General features: G+C 44.2%; 1 protein-coding gene across 5 annotated transcripts in view; it reads right to left on the bottom strand.

The window, feature by feature from the left end:
- MOCS1 (molybdenum cofactor synthesis 1) overlaps nucleotides 1-16,725 on the bottom strand; it is a 48,808-nt gene that overhangs the window by 12,188 nt on the left and 19,895 nt on the right. For all 5 annotated transcript variants that reach the window (XM_032790197.2, XM_032790198.2, XM_032790195.2 and 2 more), the window contains exons 4-8: nucleotides 10,786-10,950; nucleotides 3,290-3,351; nucleotides 2,888-2,999; nucleotides 1,456-1,568; nucleotides 427-537 (exon numbers count right to left, since the gene is read on the bottom strand). In XM_032790197.2, coding sequence (XP_032646088.1) covers nucleotides 427-537; nucleotides 1,456-1,568; nucleotides 2,888-2,999; nucleotides 3,290-3,351; nucleotides 10,786-10,950 — 563 coding nt within the window. The remainder of the gene's footprint in view (nucleotides 1-426; nucleotides 538-1,455; nucleotides 1,569-2,887; nucleotides 3,000-3,289; nucleotides 3,352-10,785; nucleotides 10,951-16,725) is intronic.

The raw sequence follows: 16,725 nt of genomic DNA on the forward strand, positions 1-16,725 counted from the left end.
TCAGGGTCACTGGTGTGTCAACACAGAGAACATTTTTTTTTAAAAACAGAGAAAGGAAAATCTGCACATATAAAACCACAGAAATTAGCAGGGGGACTCAGGCAAGCAGACAAACTATTTTTTTAAAATTGACAAGATTTCACACTGTCATTCTTTTAAATCTGAGTGCTACACAACGGATCAATTCTTTGGCCATCAATTCCTCTCCTTACATTGCAGTTTACAGAGTACAGTCAGCATCTGAATGCTCCGATGGCTGACCACTCGCTTCCATTTCATCCCTCTTTAAATCTCACCCTCACTTTCCTTCCCCTCTCCTGTCCACTACTGCCTCTTCCATCTCCAACACCATTCCATTTAAGAGAAGTAATTCAACCTCCTATTTCAGCTCTAAGTCGGTGAAGGGCATCTTGTTTCATTGCCTACCTTCAGGTTCCCATCTGCGGTTATCCTCAGCCGATTGCAGGATCCACAGAAGTGCTCTGACATGGAGGTAATAAAGCTGATCTGCCCCTGAAAATCTGGTACCTTGTAAGCCTGAAGCAGCCCCAGGACAGAAGAATAGATCAGGGTAGATACATGATATTTACATGTTTTAAATGGATTTGTAATTTAAATTAGGTACATTTTTCTTTTGAAAAAATAAACCTAGTTAAAATTAAATTTGAAATGACGACAGCCTGTGCTAAGGCCTAAACTTATTTTATATTACAATGATATAAACAAACAAAAGCATTGCATCAATGACTGCTCCTCAACTTTTAATGAGTCTAAGGGGTGCCTGTTTTGGTTTTTTTTTTTTAACACACCTCTACCCCGATATAACGCGACCTGATATAACACAAATTCAGATATAATGCGGTTAAGCAGTGCTCCGGGGGAAAGGGGGGGGCGCGGATTGCACGCTCCAGCGGATCAAAGCAAGTTCAATATAACGTGGTTTCACCTATAATGTGGTAAAATTTTTGGCTCCCGAGGACAGTGTTATATCGAGGTAGAGGTGTACATGCCGAATCAAGGGAGATTAAGACCTGTCACCTTTAGATCCCAGGTTTAAATCAAGACTAAAATAGGAATAAAGATATGGCTAGAGAATACAGGTTTAGTATTCCTCATACCTTGGAAACTCCTATGAGCGACACAACCAGGACCCTCTCTCTGGATAGCCCCCCAAGATAAGCCCCAACATGTCTACCCCACTGACACTCACACCTGACAGACAAGTACCAGTAATTGGTAGGTGCCTGGTATTTCCATGGGTAAAGTTAATGACTGTTGCTCACTGAGGCTGTGTGCATGCAGTTTGATCGAGGACCTTGGGATCATTACATACGTGACTATGGAGCATTATGCCACGTGCTAATCCTCTTTGCTCCAGCCATTCCAAATACAAGTTCTTGTGCACTCTGCTGAAGCACTGGGTCTCCCTTCATAGTGTTCTTAGCCTGCACCCACCTTGGCTGTGCTGGAGGCCTCGCAGGGCAGCTTCTCCAAGTCAGGCCATCTCTGCCTGACTGTATCCAGCATCTCCTTATAGCTCACCATCTTCTTGAAGTTCCACTTGTTGCCTAGGTTTTAAATCAGCACAAATTTAGCCACCACGAGTTTTTAAAATAGGAAAGAACAGAAAGTCCTTGTACCTGGATTTCAACTGCCCCTTTCAACACCCAAACTATGAGGACCTGTATTGACCCTTACAACTGATTGTTCTAGCAATCCCTGACTCCTTGGGTAAGAGGATGCAATGAACGGTGAACCAACCTGGACTTGTCAGGCAGAGCAAGGATCTGTAGAGAGACAATCAGAACAACTGTCTGTATCGATGAAGTGGCAACATGGGTCCTAGCCAGGGGCTCTGCGTCCGCTAGCTCTGGTGCAGATTTGCGGCTTCTGCCCTTGTTCTGGCACAGTTCAATGCAGAAGCTGAAGATAAATTATTCCAACATGGAACAGCTTGGTGGAGATGGCCCCAGTTTTCCGAAAATGGGAATGGAAGGGGGAGATGGAGGGCCTTTCTGGAAAGAGTTAGCAGGAAAAGTGCACTCCAGTAAAGAGCAATTTTGATATCATGAGCACTGAGGACACTTTCTTTCTGGAGCATGGGAAGCAAAGAGGCTAGAATCCGGGGTCCCTGAAGGGCACCACGGGTATGTCTAAACAGCAAACAAAAACCCATGGCTGGCCCGTGCCAGCCAATTTGGGTTCGTGGGGCTCAGGCTGCAGGATTGTTTCATTGCTGTGTAGACTTCCGGGCTCGGGTTGGAGACTGAGCTCTGGAACCCTCCCACCTGGTAGTGTCCTAGAGCCTGGGCTCCAGCCCGAGCCCAGAAGCCTACACAGCAGCAAAACAGCCCTGCAGCCCAAACTGGCTGACACTGGCCAGCCACAGGTTTTATTTTGCTGTATACACGTACCCCATGCCTCAACTCACTATAAGCAGAACAACCCACTCCATGGACAGGTACCGTGATAGAAAACAGATGCGAGGAGGAACTACGGAAGTTTCACAGGTGAAGCATGGCTTATAACAGTGACACTATTCCGTTTTCTGTGAGGGAAATCTCATGGAAAGGCATCTCCAATATATAACAAGCCAGCCCCTCCTCCAGCCCCTGCCCATTGCAGGGCACCCAACCTCCCACCCACTACATGCGGACCTGCCATCCACCTGTCCTGCGTCCTTGGACACAGCACTGAAAACTACAGAGGCTACTTTACACAAAGCTTCTCTTAGGTTTAAAATAGGGGTTCAGGCACCCTGCAGGAGACAGTCAATGCAATCAGGTTTCAGAAAAGAAGCCCAAGTAGCAAAGACTTGTTAGCCAGAGTCACTCCCCCCCGAGAGAAGGCAAAACTGCACAGGCAGTTACACACCAAGAGTACTCACCGTCGAAGGGCATGTATTCAATGAACCGCACGTCAAGCGGCTGGTTCTTCGTGAGCACCACAAAGTCCAATAGCTCATCCTCATTGAGGCCTCTCATCACTACACAGTTCACCTGGAGGGAGAGAAGGAGCCTGTACTCATTGTGCAGACAGTCTGGTATTCCCATGTAAGATCTCAATACCCTGAGGCTTTGAATGAAAAATGGCTGAGTCAGCTACACAAGGTGAAGCGGTGGGATCGCCCTTATGTCCTGGGAAGGCCCTGCAATGCTACTGGAAAATGTCTTTCATATTTACAAAAATTGCCAACCGTTGAAGGAAAAAAAACAAACCCCCAAAAGGCAAAGTATCAAGTCAGAGTAAAACACAGGGTTCGAGGGCACTATGCACCAAATGATCTTACCTTAACAGGATTGTACCCCAGTTCAACGGCTTTGTTGATTCCTTCCATTACCTTATGAAAGCCTAAAATGGAACAAGAATTAAGTCTTCACAAAAATGTAGATGAGCAAGTCAGTAAGTATCAGACAAAAAGGTGGCAGAGACAACAGCTTGGTCCAACAGATGGTACTGAAGTCAAGAGACTTTTGTTCTGTCTTGAACTCCGCTGCAGACTTAGTGTGACCTTGGGCAAGTCACTTGAGGCCAGATTTTTGAAGATAATTGGGTGCCCAAACAATGCAGAGTTGCTTAATGGTTTGTGGCATCCTTGCTTTTTTTGGCACCCAATACCTTCAAAAATCTGGCCCTTAACTTCTCTGTGCTTCAGCTTTGCCTATCACTACCCCCAATCTCACCAACGTGGCAGAGTGCTCCCAGATTTAAGGGGGAACCCCCCCCCACTAAATAATTGCTAAAGAGAGGCCATCAGGAGAGGTGTCTGTTGCATTTTTGCCTCTGCTAAGACTGCAGCACGTCACTTTCTGTAAGTTGACCACTCTGCAACAAGCTGCTAAATGAATCAAAAAGTGAACAAAAATGCCAAAATTCCCAACTTGCCCCTGACCACAGATTTTTATCGGTTCCTGGAAAAGCTAATGGCTTTGACTTTGGTTTTAAGGGGACAGGTGACTTTTCATGGCATCCTCATTTTATGAATCATTTGACCAGTCAGTTTGATGGGCACACTGAAAGAGAGCTTTTACAAAACCAGTTCAGCTTGGCGTTGGACCGTCCGGAAAGGATGAGACAAGAATCAAACTGCAGTGACCTCATCAAGAGAAATGCTTCGCCTTATCCTCCCATATTGCAACTCCACCCCATCTCCCACCTCCGGACAGTGGGTCCACTCAATACTTATTCTTCCTAATTACCAAGCAGCCAGACAATTCATGAGTCCAAGGGCCTTGGAGAAATCTAAACTCCCTTCCCATTCTCCCTACAACCCCACCCCAAATGATAATCCAGTTTCTTTGTTAAAGTTAGGAAGAGAACTAGCAGCAAAAAGTTGTTCCCTGCTGTGAACAGGTGGCCACAACATGAATCGTTGCCAGTCAAGTTCCTAGGGGACACGTGTTGACATCAAAACCATCACTAAAATAAGCACCAAGTGTCCCTCCACGTGCCCATTGGCAGTCCAGGCAGTGGTCCCACAGAAGAGGCATTCACACACACTAAGTATTGTAAGCTCTTTGGGGCAAGGCCTTATTTTTGTTCTGGGTTTGAACAATGTCCAGCACAATAGGGTCCTCGTCTGTTGGATTGACAATTGCCCTGCACCCCATGGATGCTACTGGAAATAAGCAGGTGCCTTTCTGTCTCCAAGGCTGCCCATCCAGTCCCTTTCTTCAATACTCATTACACAAAGAATGCCACGAACAAGATCAGGGAGCTTTAACCCATCTCCTCCCTGGCTAGTTCAGAGTGAGCACACCAAACAGGGGTGCCCAGGAGGGAAGCAGAGGATGCCAGTCCTACTGATCTTTTCTGACCCACAACTGCAGCTCCTTTAATGCCAGTCCTGCAAAACAGAAGGATGAAAGTGGGTGTAGGGGTGAAAAGCACAGGGCTAATAAACTAAAGAACTGATGCAAACATCAGCTGCTTGAATTCAGAACCCGTTTGCTTTCTCCTCCTCACAAAAGTGTTTGCTTTGCTGGCACCTAGGAAGCCCATGACATCAACAGTGGGTTTCATTCTCATTAAGCGAGCTGCAGACTAAACATGGCAGGGGAGATCATAACACGCTCCTGTAAACATGTCCCAGAGTCACGAATAGGGACTGGGAAGCCCAGCAACCTCTCGGAAGGACTGAACGGAGAGGGGATCGTGTGACTTTGGCAATGCCAAAAGGGGATCCTTCACTGAACCCCCAGAGGCCAGTCATCAAAACAGCCCCAAGCAGCAGATCAGATACCAAGAACGCCCGAGTCCAGGCATGCTTGGGCTCAGCCAGGTAGGGGTGATCTGAGCAGGGTTACAGCGTGATGTATAAACAACTGTCCTTCTCAATTCCTCCTCTTATTCCAGCCACACACACACAGTCCCTAAGACCCTCCAAGACAGGGTCCTATCCAGGCAAATGCATATGCTCACAACCCCTTTGGACTGGTCTCAGCTGGGATTCCACCTCCCAGATTTCATCCCTGCAGGAGAAGTAGTTTGAAGGCACAAGTTCAAGGGTGCGATTGTGGGAGGCTGTCATTGCATCGCCTCCAGGGGCAATCTGAAAAATCGAAGCAGGTTGTCAACTCATTTTGACTGTCAGCATTGAAGTGCAGGTATTCTCCACTGGCTCATTCCATAGGGCATGGAGAGCAGGAAGGAGCTGAGACACCACGTTCCTCATTTTCATGCATCTAAGTTACTTATGTGGCCCCTGTTGTTAAAGTAGCAGAGCATCTCACAATCTTTAGTGCATTTATCCTCTATATCTGTGAAGTAGGGCTGTACTATTATTTTCATGCTCCTGAAAGGGAACGGAAGGCCCAGACAGACTAAGGCCCAGATCCTCAAAAGAAATGGGAGTTTGGTGTCTAAATACCTTTGAGGATCTGGGCCTAAGTGACTTTCCCAAGGTCACACAGGAAATCTATGGCAGACCAGGTCTCCTGAGTCACAGGTCAACATCCTAACCACTGCATCATCCTCCCTCCCTTCCTAATGTAGGAGTTTATTCCTGAGACTCCAGCATCACCACTGTAGAAGTTTCTAGGCAAAAGGATTACTAAGCCTTGGAAAAACCCCTGAACCTATAGAACCAGAACCCTTTCTCTGGATATCTCCCCCAAAATAAGCCCTAAAGTGTCTGCCTCACTCTGCTTTCACATTATAACTGGACTCATCCCTATGGTGAACTCTTCCATTCACTATAAAACTTGGTCTAAAATCATGCAAAAGTACTTTTTTTTTTTTTCCAAATGGATGAAACTAAAAAAGTTACCCACTTTTGGAGTTATTGGTTTCACCCTATATCTCCTTCACCCAAAGTCTTAGAAAACTAGTAACTTTACTCTTACCTTCCTTTTGTGAAAGTAGAATGAATTATATTGTGAAAACAGAAAGGATTAAAGAAATGCTGTCTGTACCTTTAAGCAAAACTGTTGGAATGCTGCAATCCAGGTGTCAGGAATACAGACATTAACATAGAACAATTGCACCGTTTAAGGGCAATTGGTGAAGTATTAGCCTTAGATCGATAAGTGTTAGTAAGGATGTAGGATATGCATGCTGCTTGCCCAGGTGAATTTTACTGTTTTGCTTTCTTTGTCCCTTATGTCTAATTCCCGCTCTTATTTGTTATAAATAAGATAATGTGAGCCCCATGCAAGGACACAAACTTATCTGGTGTATTAGCAGAGCGCTGTGCTAATAAAACAGCAGTGGTCTGGACAAACTTGTGAGTCCTGAGTCTAACTTGATACTTTTAATACACTTTATTAAACCTGGGCGATTTTCCATCTCTCCCTGCCACTTTGGGCTCAGCAGCACTCTCCCAGATTCCTTTCTGTTGTTAAAGCACTTTTTTCCCAGAACGTATATAATTACGCCTTTCCTTCAACAAGTTTTATGTGAGATGTAGTCTTATAAGCAGCACACTGCTAATGGACTTTCCCAATCAGGTACCAGAGCTGCTTGCCATTAATTCAGGAAGCTGAAGGTATCAGTATGTCCCTTCAATAGCCAGAGAGGAACACTTTCCCATAAGTGTCTGAAAACTGTCTAGTCTAAGTGCAGGCAGCAAAAGCAGAGTGGGACAGGACTCCCAACTGTGCCCTAGTACAAGCCAGGTTTTTCCTGCATTATCTTACCATGAAGCGAGCCACACAATGACATTGCTTCTCTAACTTTCTCATCTAGAATGTTTCATTTGTTGAGATCTGATCCAAACACAGATAATTTCCCCATCATGCAGTCAGATAACCAAACAGTATCCAGGGAAACTGAGACGACCACGTTTTCCTCACCTGTCAGACACGGATCATGCCACGCGTCTAGGTTTATTTCTGGTTGGGAACACAGTGAAACTTCGGCTCCAGGCTCAGCCACGTCTATACGACGCGCCTCCGGGCTCGTTAAACTCGATTGCTCGGGAATCGATATATTCGCGTCTCATTAGAACGCGACTTATATCCGATCCCTGAGCGCGCTTACATCGATTCCGGAACTCCACCAAAACCAACGGAGTTCTGGAATCGACATGGCGAGCCGCGCACATCGATCCCGCGCGATGAAGACGGGTGAGTAGATCGATTTTAGATAATCGATTTCAGCTACGCTATTCTCGTAGCTGAAATTGCGTATCTAAAATCGATTTTTGCGCATCGTGTAGACCTGGCCTCAGTAGGTTACAGTTACCTTTCTGTAGCCCTGCAGAATTTTAAATAGCTTGTTCTTGACTTTAGTGGTACTGCAGCACCATCTAGTGGCTAAGGGGAGACATTATCTCTGTGCACCTATGTGGACTGCCTAGCTTAGACACTGAGGTGGGGTCTTTTGCATTCAAAAATATAAGGGTGTGAAGATGAATTTCATGGGGGGTGGGGAGGGAGGAAAAAATCTACCAAACCTGAACATTTGGATTGAACTTCATGTTGAGCATTAAGGTTAAAGTAAAGGGAACTTTTAACATATCATCACAATCACATTTTGTATTTGTTGTTGTCCTAGGTCTCTGAAATTTACATTTGGATTCACTAGCTAGAAAAAAGTGATAGGACTCATACCCCCTCATCAGTGACCTCAGGATGGACAGCAGTACTAACTACACACATATAAAACCAACACAGAATGATAGAAATGTAGGATTGGAAGGGACCTCAATAGGTCATCAAGCGCTGTCCCCTATGTTGAGGCAAGACTAAGTATGATCTAGAGTTTCTAGACCATTCCTGACAGGTGTTTGTCTAACCTGTTTTTAAAAACCACCAACGATGGAGATTCCACAACTTCCTTATGTAATTTGTCCCAGAGCTTAGCAACCATTATAGTTAGGAAGTTTTTCCCAATGTCTAACCTAAATCTTCCTTGCTGCAATTTAAGCCCATTGCTTCTTCTCCTGTCCTCAGTAGATAAAGAGAACAATTTATCACCTTCCTTTTTACAATCTTTTATGTACTTGAAAACTGTTATCAAGGTCCCTCTCAGTCTTCTCTTCTGCAGACTAAAACCCATTTTTTTCAATCATTCCTCATGGATCATGTTTTCTAGACCTTTAATCATTTTTGTTGCTCTCCTCTGACTTTCTCCAATTTGTCCACACCTTTCCTGAAGTGTGGTGCCCAGAAATGGACACAATACTCCAGCTGAGGCCTTATCAGTGCTGAGTGAAAGAATTACTTCTCGTGGCTTGCTTACATCACTCCTGCTAATACATCCCAGAATAAGTTTTGCTTTTTTTTTTGCAACAAAGTTACGTTTGTGACTTATATTTAGTTTGTGATCCACTATAACTTCCAGAACCTTTTCTGCTATGCCGCTATAGGATTTCAAGTGTACTAAAGTGAGATATCACATCTACTCCTGCCCCCCACATCCACAAGGTTTATTAGACTGTCAAAGAAGATTATTAGGTTGGTTTGACATGATTTGTTTTTGACAAATCCGTGTTGACAGTCACTTATCACCTTATTATCTTCTAGGTGTTTACAAACTGACTGATTATTTGCTCCATTATCTTTCCAGGTACAGAAGTTAAGCTAACTGGTCTATAATTCCCTGGGTTGTCCTTATTCCCCTTTTTACAGATAGGTACTCTATTTGTCCTTTTCCAGTCCCTCTGGGATCACTCCCATCCTCCACAAGTTCTCAAAGATATCGGCTAATAATGGCTCAGAGATCTCTTCAGCCAGTTCCCTGAGTATTTTAGCATGTATTTCATCAGACCCTGTTGACTTGAAGACATCTAATTTGTCTAAGAAAATTCTTAACTTATTTCCCTATTTTAGCCTCAGATCCTACCCCATTCACACTGATGTTCCCTTTGCTAACGTTTTTGGTGAAAACGAACAAAAAAGGCATTTAACACTTTGGCAATTGCTGCATTTTCTGTTGCCTTTCCCTCCTTGTTGGCTAATGGACCTAACTCTGTTCTTGATCTCTCTCTTGCTTCTAAAGTTTTTGAAAAACGTTTTCGTTACCCTTTATATCCCTAGCTAGTTTAATCTCATCTTGTGACTGGGCCTTTCTATTTGTGTCTCTACATGCTTGTGTTTTTTGTTTCATTTAAAAATATTGATCCTTTGTAATTTGACCTAGTTTCCACTTTTGTATGACTTTTTAAAAAAAGTTTCAGGTCATTGAAGATCTCCTGGTTAAGTCAGGGTGGTCTCTTACCCTACTCTCTATCTTTCCTCCACAATGGGATAGTTTTCTCTTGTGCCCATAATGTCTCACTACACATTTAAGCCTGCCTCAAGTATGACCAGGGGAGACCATTTCTACTGCTGACAGCAAGTTTCAGTCTTTGTGATCTATTTAGTCCTTGACTTCTCTGCTGAAAATGCCAACAAAGTTCCAAATAGTGCCAGTTCTGAAGCTACATTTCAATGCAGGGTATTTGTCCACTAGGAACTGGACTGAACCATTAACTCATTTCACAGGCCACCAGGACTTATCTTAAGGAGTCAATAGAAGCAGTATAGTAAACCATATGGGGACATTTTAAATTGGTTGCTGAAGACACAAGATTGCCCATTTGATGGGTCCTTAAGCAGGATTCACTGCAGGAAGTGTGTGGAAGGGCTTGTACTCCAAGGAAAATAAATATTTATAGAGTTGAAGAACAAATGACAGCACGAGAAGCAGAGCTGGTGAATCGCAGGCAAATCATGAACCAACCTGGCATACAGTGAATATATTCTATATTCATCATCATCCAGTATTTGGGAATAATAGGTTCTGAAGCTAGGAGTCACAAATGGGTTTCAGTGACTAATGACCATCTTTTTCTTTATAGTTAAACAGGCGAGGAGCAGGGGCTGTCACAAAACTCTTGTGAGTTGTAATATGTGGTTATGGCAAGGAGTAGGTTGACCATCTCTGATCTCAATGAATTATTTTCAGTTTTTGTGGGTGGCAGGGGAACAATCTGGCAGCCATTCATGTCTTCATTTGATTATTATGGTGGACATTTGGTTCCGTTCCTGGCTGAAAACGTTGAACAGGAGAACAGTGTAGAGCCGAGAATAGAGAAATGTAGTTATGAAACCTCCTACCTGAAGCTGTTATTCACCCGTTCTCATGAAAAGGGGTTTTACATGTGAAAGAAGGCTCAGAACAAGGGAAAAGGGCCAGCAATCAAGCTCAAGCCAAGTGTAAATATTTTAGGCTGGTCTTAAGGAAGGGAATTTCACTTCTCTCCCAACAGAAGTTTGAGAGAGACTGGCTGAACAAACAGGGACATAAAAAGATAGGCAATGTCATCCTATAACCAGTGAGATGTTATTTGAATTTCTGTACCTTTCCTCCGGACGATGAATTCAAATTTGGCCGGAACCAGAGTATCCAAGCTGATGTTAATGGCATCCAGCCCCGCCTCCTTCAGCCGTGGCAGCAGCCTAGCTAAGTTGATCCCGTTGGTTGTGACAGCAATGGTTTGTAGCCCTTCTAGCTTGTACAGCTGACCTAGGAAACAACAGGGAAAAGGAGAGCGTTTAATGACCAGAGTTCAACCATAAGATGCACAGGAATCTCTAGAGAACATTCTAGATCACTAGGGAAAGGAGAAAGTTATTTTCACATGAATGCAGCCAAGAGCCCAAATCCCTCCATATACCAGGGCCCTTCACCCACTTACCAATTCATTAGATAAATAGTCAGAGAGGGGAGCTCACCCTTTACCAAATGAGCTCTGCTGACAACCAGCACATTTCTGTAGCTCATTGTCTTTGGAGCGGCACTCACTAGATTAAATAGACTACAGCACAAGCCAGCCTCAAATGGTACTAAAGGAGCTAAAATGAGGCAAGCAACAGCGATTCCAAGAACTTCATCAAAACGCTCTGGATACAGATTAACTGCGCGCTATATTACAGCAAATGAGTGCTTTAATGTCGAAGAAAGCCCCATGGACTCATTTAACCTGGCCTGCCTCCCAGCTGTCCAGTTTCAAAAGCTGAATTCCAACGCTAATGGGTCAGTCGCTAACCACCGCTTTCTTGAGGCCCTGACTGGAGCCAGATACTGAACTACTTGCACTTACATAGCACCTTTTGTCCTAAAGGCTTTACACACCATAGCATATCATTCGCTGAAAATTGGTTCACCCACCACTGAAACACAACTACATCTCAGGGGAGAAAGTGGCAGCTACTTTAACAGCTCAAAGCAACATTATACAAGCAACTTAAGATAGCTAGCAAAGCATGCTGTAGTCACCAAAACTGTAGAGGGAATTTAAGGAGGCAAAGAGACACTCAGACAGTACAGCTTAAAGACTGAAATCTTCAAAGTTTGTCCTCACTATTAATACAAGCATTACTAAGTGGAGTGATCAAACAGTGCTAATGCAAGACCCAGAAGGGGAAAGCTATTAAAAAACACAAAAAGGAAAGATTAGATTAAACATCCGAAATTCAAGTCTCAGAAACAGCAACATTCCCAAAAAATGGATGTGTAAAAATGCTTGCAGGGTCTTGAGACAAGGCTAATCTCCAATTTAGACCTACACAGTTTCAACGTTAGCACCAGTCCTAGGAGCTTCATGGTGACCGTTGGGTCGCTCCAAGTGTCTACTGTAAAAAGGCTGCCACATGGGTGAGGAAGCAGAGGTGCTAATTCCAACTGCTCCTAGCCAGGAAGGGGTAGAACACTACCCATTGCCTCACTTGATGAGATTTAGTATCCAACCTGCCCCTCAACCTGAATGTTAAGAGGCTTTTCCCAAACTTGGCAATGCTGTCCCACCAATGGGGCTCACATAACACCGAAACCAGCCTGAAACATCTGCACAGATGAGTTAAATGCAGAAGGTTGTTACTGGCAATTTGGCAGAAAAGTTACTATGACATTAAAAATTGAATTCCCTGTAGTGCTCCAGTTTCTTCTTCTCTACTGAGACTTCCTTTCACTCCCTCTCTTTATAGTGGGTTTTTAACGCCTTATGGCATGTTTAGAGTTTGTTTGAAACACTAGAACCATTGTATAGCGAAGTCATCTGCTTACTCTGCACAGAGAAAGCCTTGCTAAGCAGAGAATTTACCTAACCGGGACTGCAACCTGAAAATGGTGATGCACTGGAATCACTTGGGATTGCCATCTGTTTCACTACAACCCAATTCACTGTGTGTGGTTTCCACTATATTTAAGATATGTCGTTTTGATTAGTAAAAGTGTTCAACTTATACCTCTCCAAAAAACATCCTTTTCTCGTCTCCTTAAAGTGCAGGTCTGCAATAAAAAGTGACTGTGTAAAAGTGGCATCTTATTTAATAGATTTAGTCCCTTTGGCTGTGTCTATCTTAGACTCTTTCTGGAAGTCTCCCACCCATTGCGTTATCAATAGAGGGAGCATTAGTGTGGATAGGGTATGGGCATTTTTATCACCATGACATCTAACCCTGCTTGGAGCAGTTCTACTAAAAACATAGTGGTAAAAGAGCAGGTGGCCACCTGGTCGCCAGGTACTCAAGCACTCCCAACACTGCTACCTCCAATGGAACTACACCTTTAGTGTTCCTCAGATTGTTTACTGCCGACAAGTCCTGTCTGTATTTGGATACACATCTGCCTATTTAAGGTGCAAAAATGAAATGTGACCTGCCTTATACATCTGTTAGCTCCAGGAGTGAGCACTAGCTTCTATTTCGGTTCCTCATGGAACTAGTGTGCTAACAATGGAATGTAGCTGTGGCAATGCAACTGGAGGGAGGGGTTATCTGGCCTGCGTACATACCTAGCGTCTCTGATGGGCATTCACTCGGGGCCTCTAGCTGCTCCTGGCCCTTGTGAGGCTGCGGCCACGTTCGATTTTGAGTGTGTTAGCTCGATGAGACCTAGCATGAGTATGTCTCATCGAGCTGGGAATAATAAATACCTCCCACTTGAGCTGTAGACATACCCTAAGGGAGGCGCATGAAGGTATTTGGGGCTGGGGTTGCAACTTAGAAGATGTATGGCCAGTACTGTGAGTGCTGGAAGCAGAGGGACAACAGCAATGTTCTTTAAGAACCAACTTTCTCTTCACTTTCCTTTCTGGATGTCTCAAACCTTTCCCATACACCAGGAGTGAGCTACTAGAGAAGGGGTGGCCACTGATGGCCCCGGCCATGGTTGCCAGCAGTTGTGGGATAAGCACTAGCTGGCACCACAATCCGTTTGCCAGTAGGGGAATATGCTGTGCTTCCAGCCTGGGAGAAGAGGGTACATCAATGTAACTGCTTTTCTTGCCCATCAGCTGTCCTCAGAACACACATCCTAGAATCATAGAATATCAGGGTTGGAAGGGACCTCAGGAGGTCATTTAGTCCAACCCCCTGCTCAAAGCAGGACCAAATCCCAACTAAATCATCCCAGCCAGGGCTTTGTCAAGCCTGACCTTAAAAACCTCAAAGGAAAGAGATTCCATCATCTCCCTAGGTAACCCATTCCAGTGCTTCACCACCCTCCTAGTGAAAAAGTTTTTTCCTAATATCCAACCTAAACCTCCCCCATTGCAAGTTGAGACCATTACTCCTTGTTCTGTCATCTGGTGCCACTAAGAACAGTCTAGATCCATCCTCTTTGGAATGCCCTTTCAGGTAGCTGAAAGCAGCTATCAATTTCCCCCTCATTCTTCTCTTCTGCAGACTAAACAATCCCAGTTCCCTCAGCCTCTCCTCATAAGTCATGTGCTCCAGCTCCCTAATCATTTTTGTTGCCCTCCGCTGGACTCTTTCCAATTTTTCCACATCCTTCTTGTAGTTTGGGGCCCAAAACTGGACACAGTGCTCCAGATGAGGCCTCACCAATGCTGAATAGAGGGGAATGATCACATCCCTCAAATCTGCTGGCAATGCCCCATCTTATATAGCCCAAAATGCCATTAGCCATCTTGGCAACAAGGGCACTCTGTTGACTTATATCCAGCTTCTTGACCACTGTAACCCTCAGGTCCTTTTCTGCAGAACTGCTGCCTAGCCATTTGGTCCCTAGTCTGTAGCAGTGCATGGGATTCTTCCTTCTTAAGTGCAGGACTCTGCACTTGTCCTTGTTGAACCTCATCAGGTTTCTTTTGGCTCAATCCTTTAATTTGTTTAGGACCCTCTGTATCCTATCCCTACCTCCAGCGTATCTACCACTCCTCCCAGTTTAGTGTCATCTGCAAACTTGCTGAGGGTGCAGTCCACACCATCCTCCAGATCATTCATGAAGATATTGAACAACACTGGCCCAGGACCGAGCCTTGGGGCACTCCGCTTGATACCGGCTGTCAACTAGACATGGAGCCATTGATCAACCACCAAGCTTCCAGCAACAGAGAAATGACAGGAGCCACCACAGATGTCACTGCTGGAAAGATTAGTAAGTACAGATTTAAGCAGAGTCCAATCAGACTTTCATGCTGCAGCCTGAACCGGACAGACTCCAGCACTAAAGTATTATGGCACTAGCTGAATTTAGCCAATTAGGGCAGAATGTGGTTCTTATCAGTGCCTCTTTCTTTGTGTAATGAATACACAACTAGACAATTCACTGGAGACTCTAATGAAGGGCACAATATTGCAAAGAGTAGTAAACAGACTGGACAGAATCCAGAGATCAGAAATTGGAGATGGGAGAACTAATTCTTAGCGTCTGTAGTTATTCACCACAACCAGCCACTATCCTTGCCTGCTTGTTTATTTGTGCAGGCTAAGCAGCGAAACATTTGCAGCTATCTTGTGTCATGCTGCACTGTTTGACCGATAAACTCAGTAGCAATTAGAGAGAGATTAAGGCTGCTTTTATGCCTGCTGTAAGGCACTTCAGCAAAAAAAATCAGCAGCTAAATGCATACAAATAAAGCCAAATGGGATGGGAAAGATGATCAGACTACCTAACTCAGTAGTCTGAGGGGGAAGTGCAGCATTTAGCATTAAATTTAAAAACAAACAAACAAAAAACAACACACTTTTACATTTGTTGCCCCTTTGTGGTCAGAATATTCTCTCTGAAAATGGCATATTCTCTTTCAATGGCTCCCTACTCTCCTATTGATAAGTAAAAGGTGCTATTTCCTAGCAAAACTCATCTAATATCTAACAACAAAACAAAACAAAGAACCACTCAAAGTTCTTTCTATCTCAAAGCAAAGGTCATAGTTGGTTTTCAGCCACTGGATGGGAAGATCACCAGTATTAAACGATTATGCAACCAAGACACAGTTGATTTGGCTCTGCAGGACTAAACTGTTTGGAAAACATTCAGATGCTTTGAATAATGCATTTATTTGTCTGCAAAGTGCCAGGCACTCCTATGGGGCTGTGTAAATAAGGCAATTCTTTATTTCGCAAATACTCCGACCATTACCCCATACAGTCCTCAGCATCAGCTTGGAGATCCTCGAGGGAAAATATTAGTAAAAAAGCTGCAGAAACCTCTTAGCAGCTTAAAGAAAAATCCCTCCCTTCTTGCCCCTCAACAGTATTTTAAAAGGTGTTTCTAACAAATCGGAATCCAGAACAGTCCTCTGGAGTACCTTGCTTATTTGTATACCAGCACGCTCCAGGACAGCAACAACCAGACCAAAGTGCATGCCTGCTAAATTTAATCAGAGTCGCTCGGGCGGAGAGGGGGCAAGTGGGGGCCCCACGAGCCCTGGCCCAGTGGTGGTCTGGGTCTTCGGCAGCATTTCAGCAGTGGGGGGCCCTTCAGTGCTGCAGAAGACATGGAGCGACTGAAGGGCTCCCTGCCGCCGAAATGCCACTGAAGACCCAGACTGCCGCTGGGTGAGTACGAGTGCTGCAGCTCCCCCGCTTTGTCTCAGGCCCCCTGAATCCTCTGGGCAGCCCTGAATTTAATTGTTGCTGCAGTCAGCAAAGGGAGATGGAAAGAGGAGGTGGTGTACACAAGCATATATATAAATGACTAATACAGTTCAAACTATTAATATAAATAGCCTTGTAAATGTCACTAAGACCTGCCCAGACTAATTGCATTATTTCTAGAAATACTAAGGTATTTCAAAGAGGAAACGGCTATTAAAAAAGCCAAAGACAAACAAGCAAAACAAGGAGCAGACTAAACATGAGACATTAACAAAATGCGATAATGGCAGGGTTGCTATTGAATTTGTTTTATATAAATAAAAGGAAGAAGAGACAAAGGTTCTGTTTTCAATTAGACCCATAAAAATCATTGCTTAAGAGAAGTATAATTGTTTGATGACTCAAAATTTGTTTGTTTTTTGGACAAGTATTATTGCAGGGATCCTGCTATTAG

Source organism: Chelonoidis abingdonii, chromosome 3 (assembly GCF_003597395.2).
Source record: "Chelonoidis abingdonii isolate Lonesome George chromosome 3, CheloAbing_2.0, whole genome shotgun sequence".
Taxonomy (NCBI): domain Eukaryota; kingdom Metazoa; phylum Chordata; order Testudines; family Testudinidae; genus Chelonoidis; species Chelonoidis abingdonii.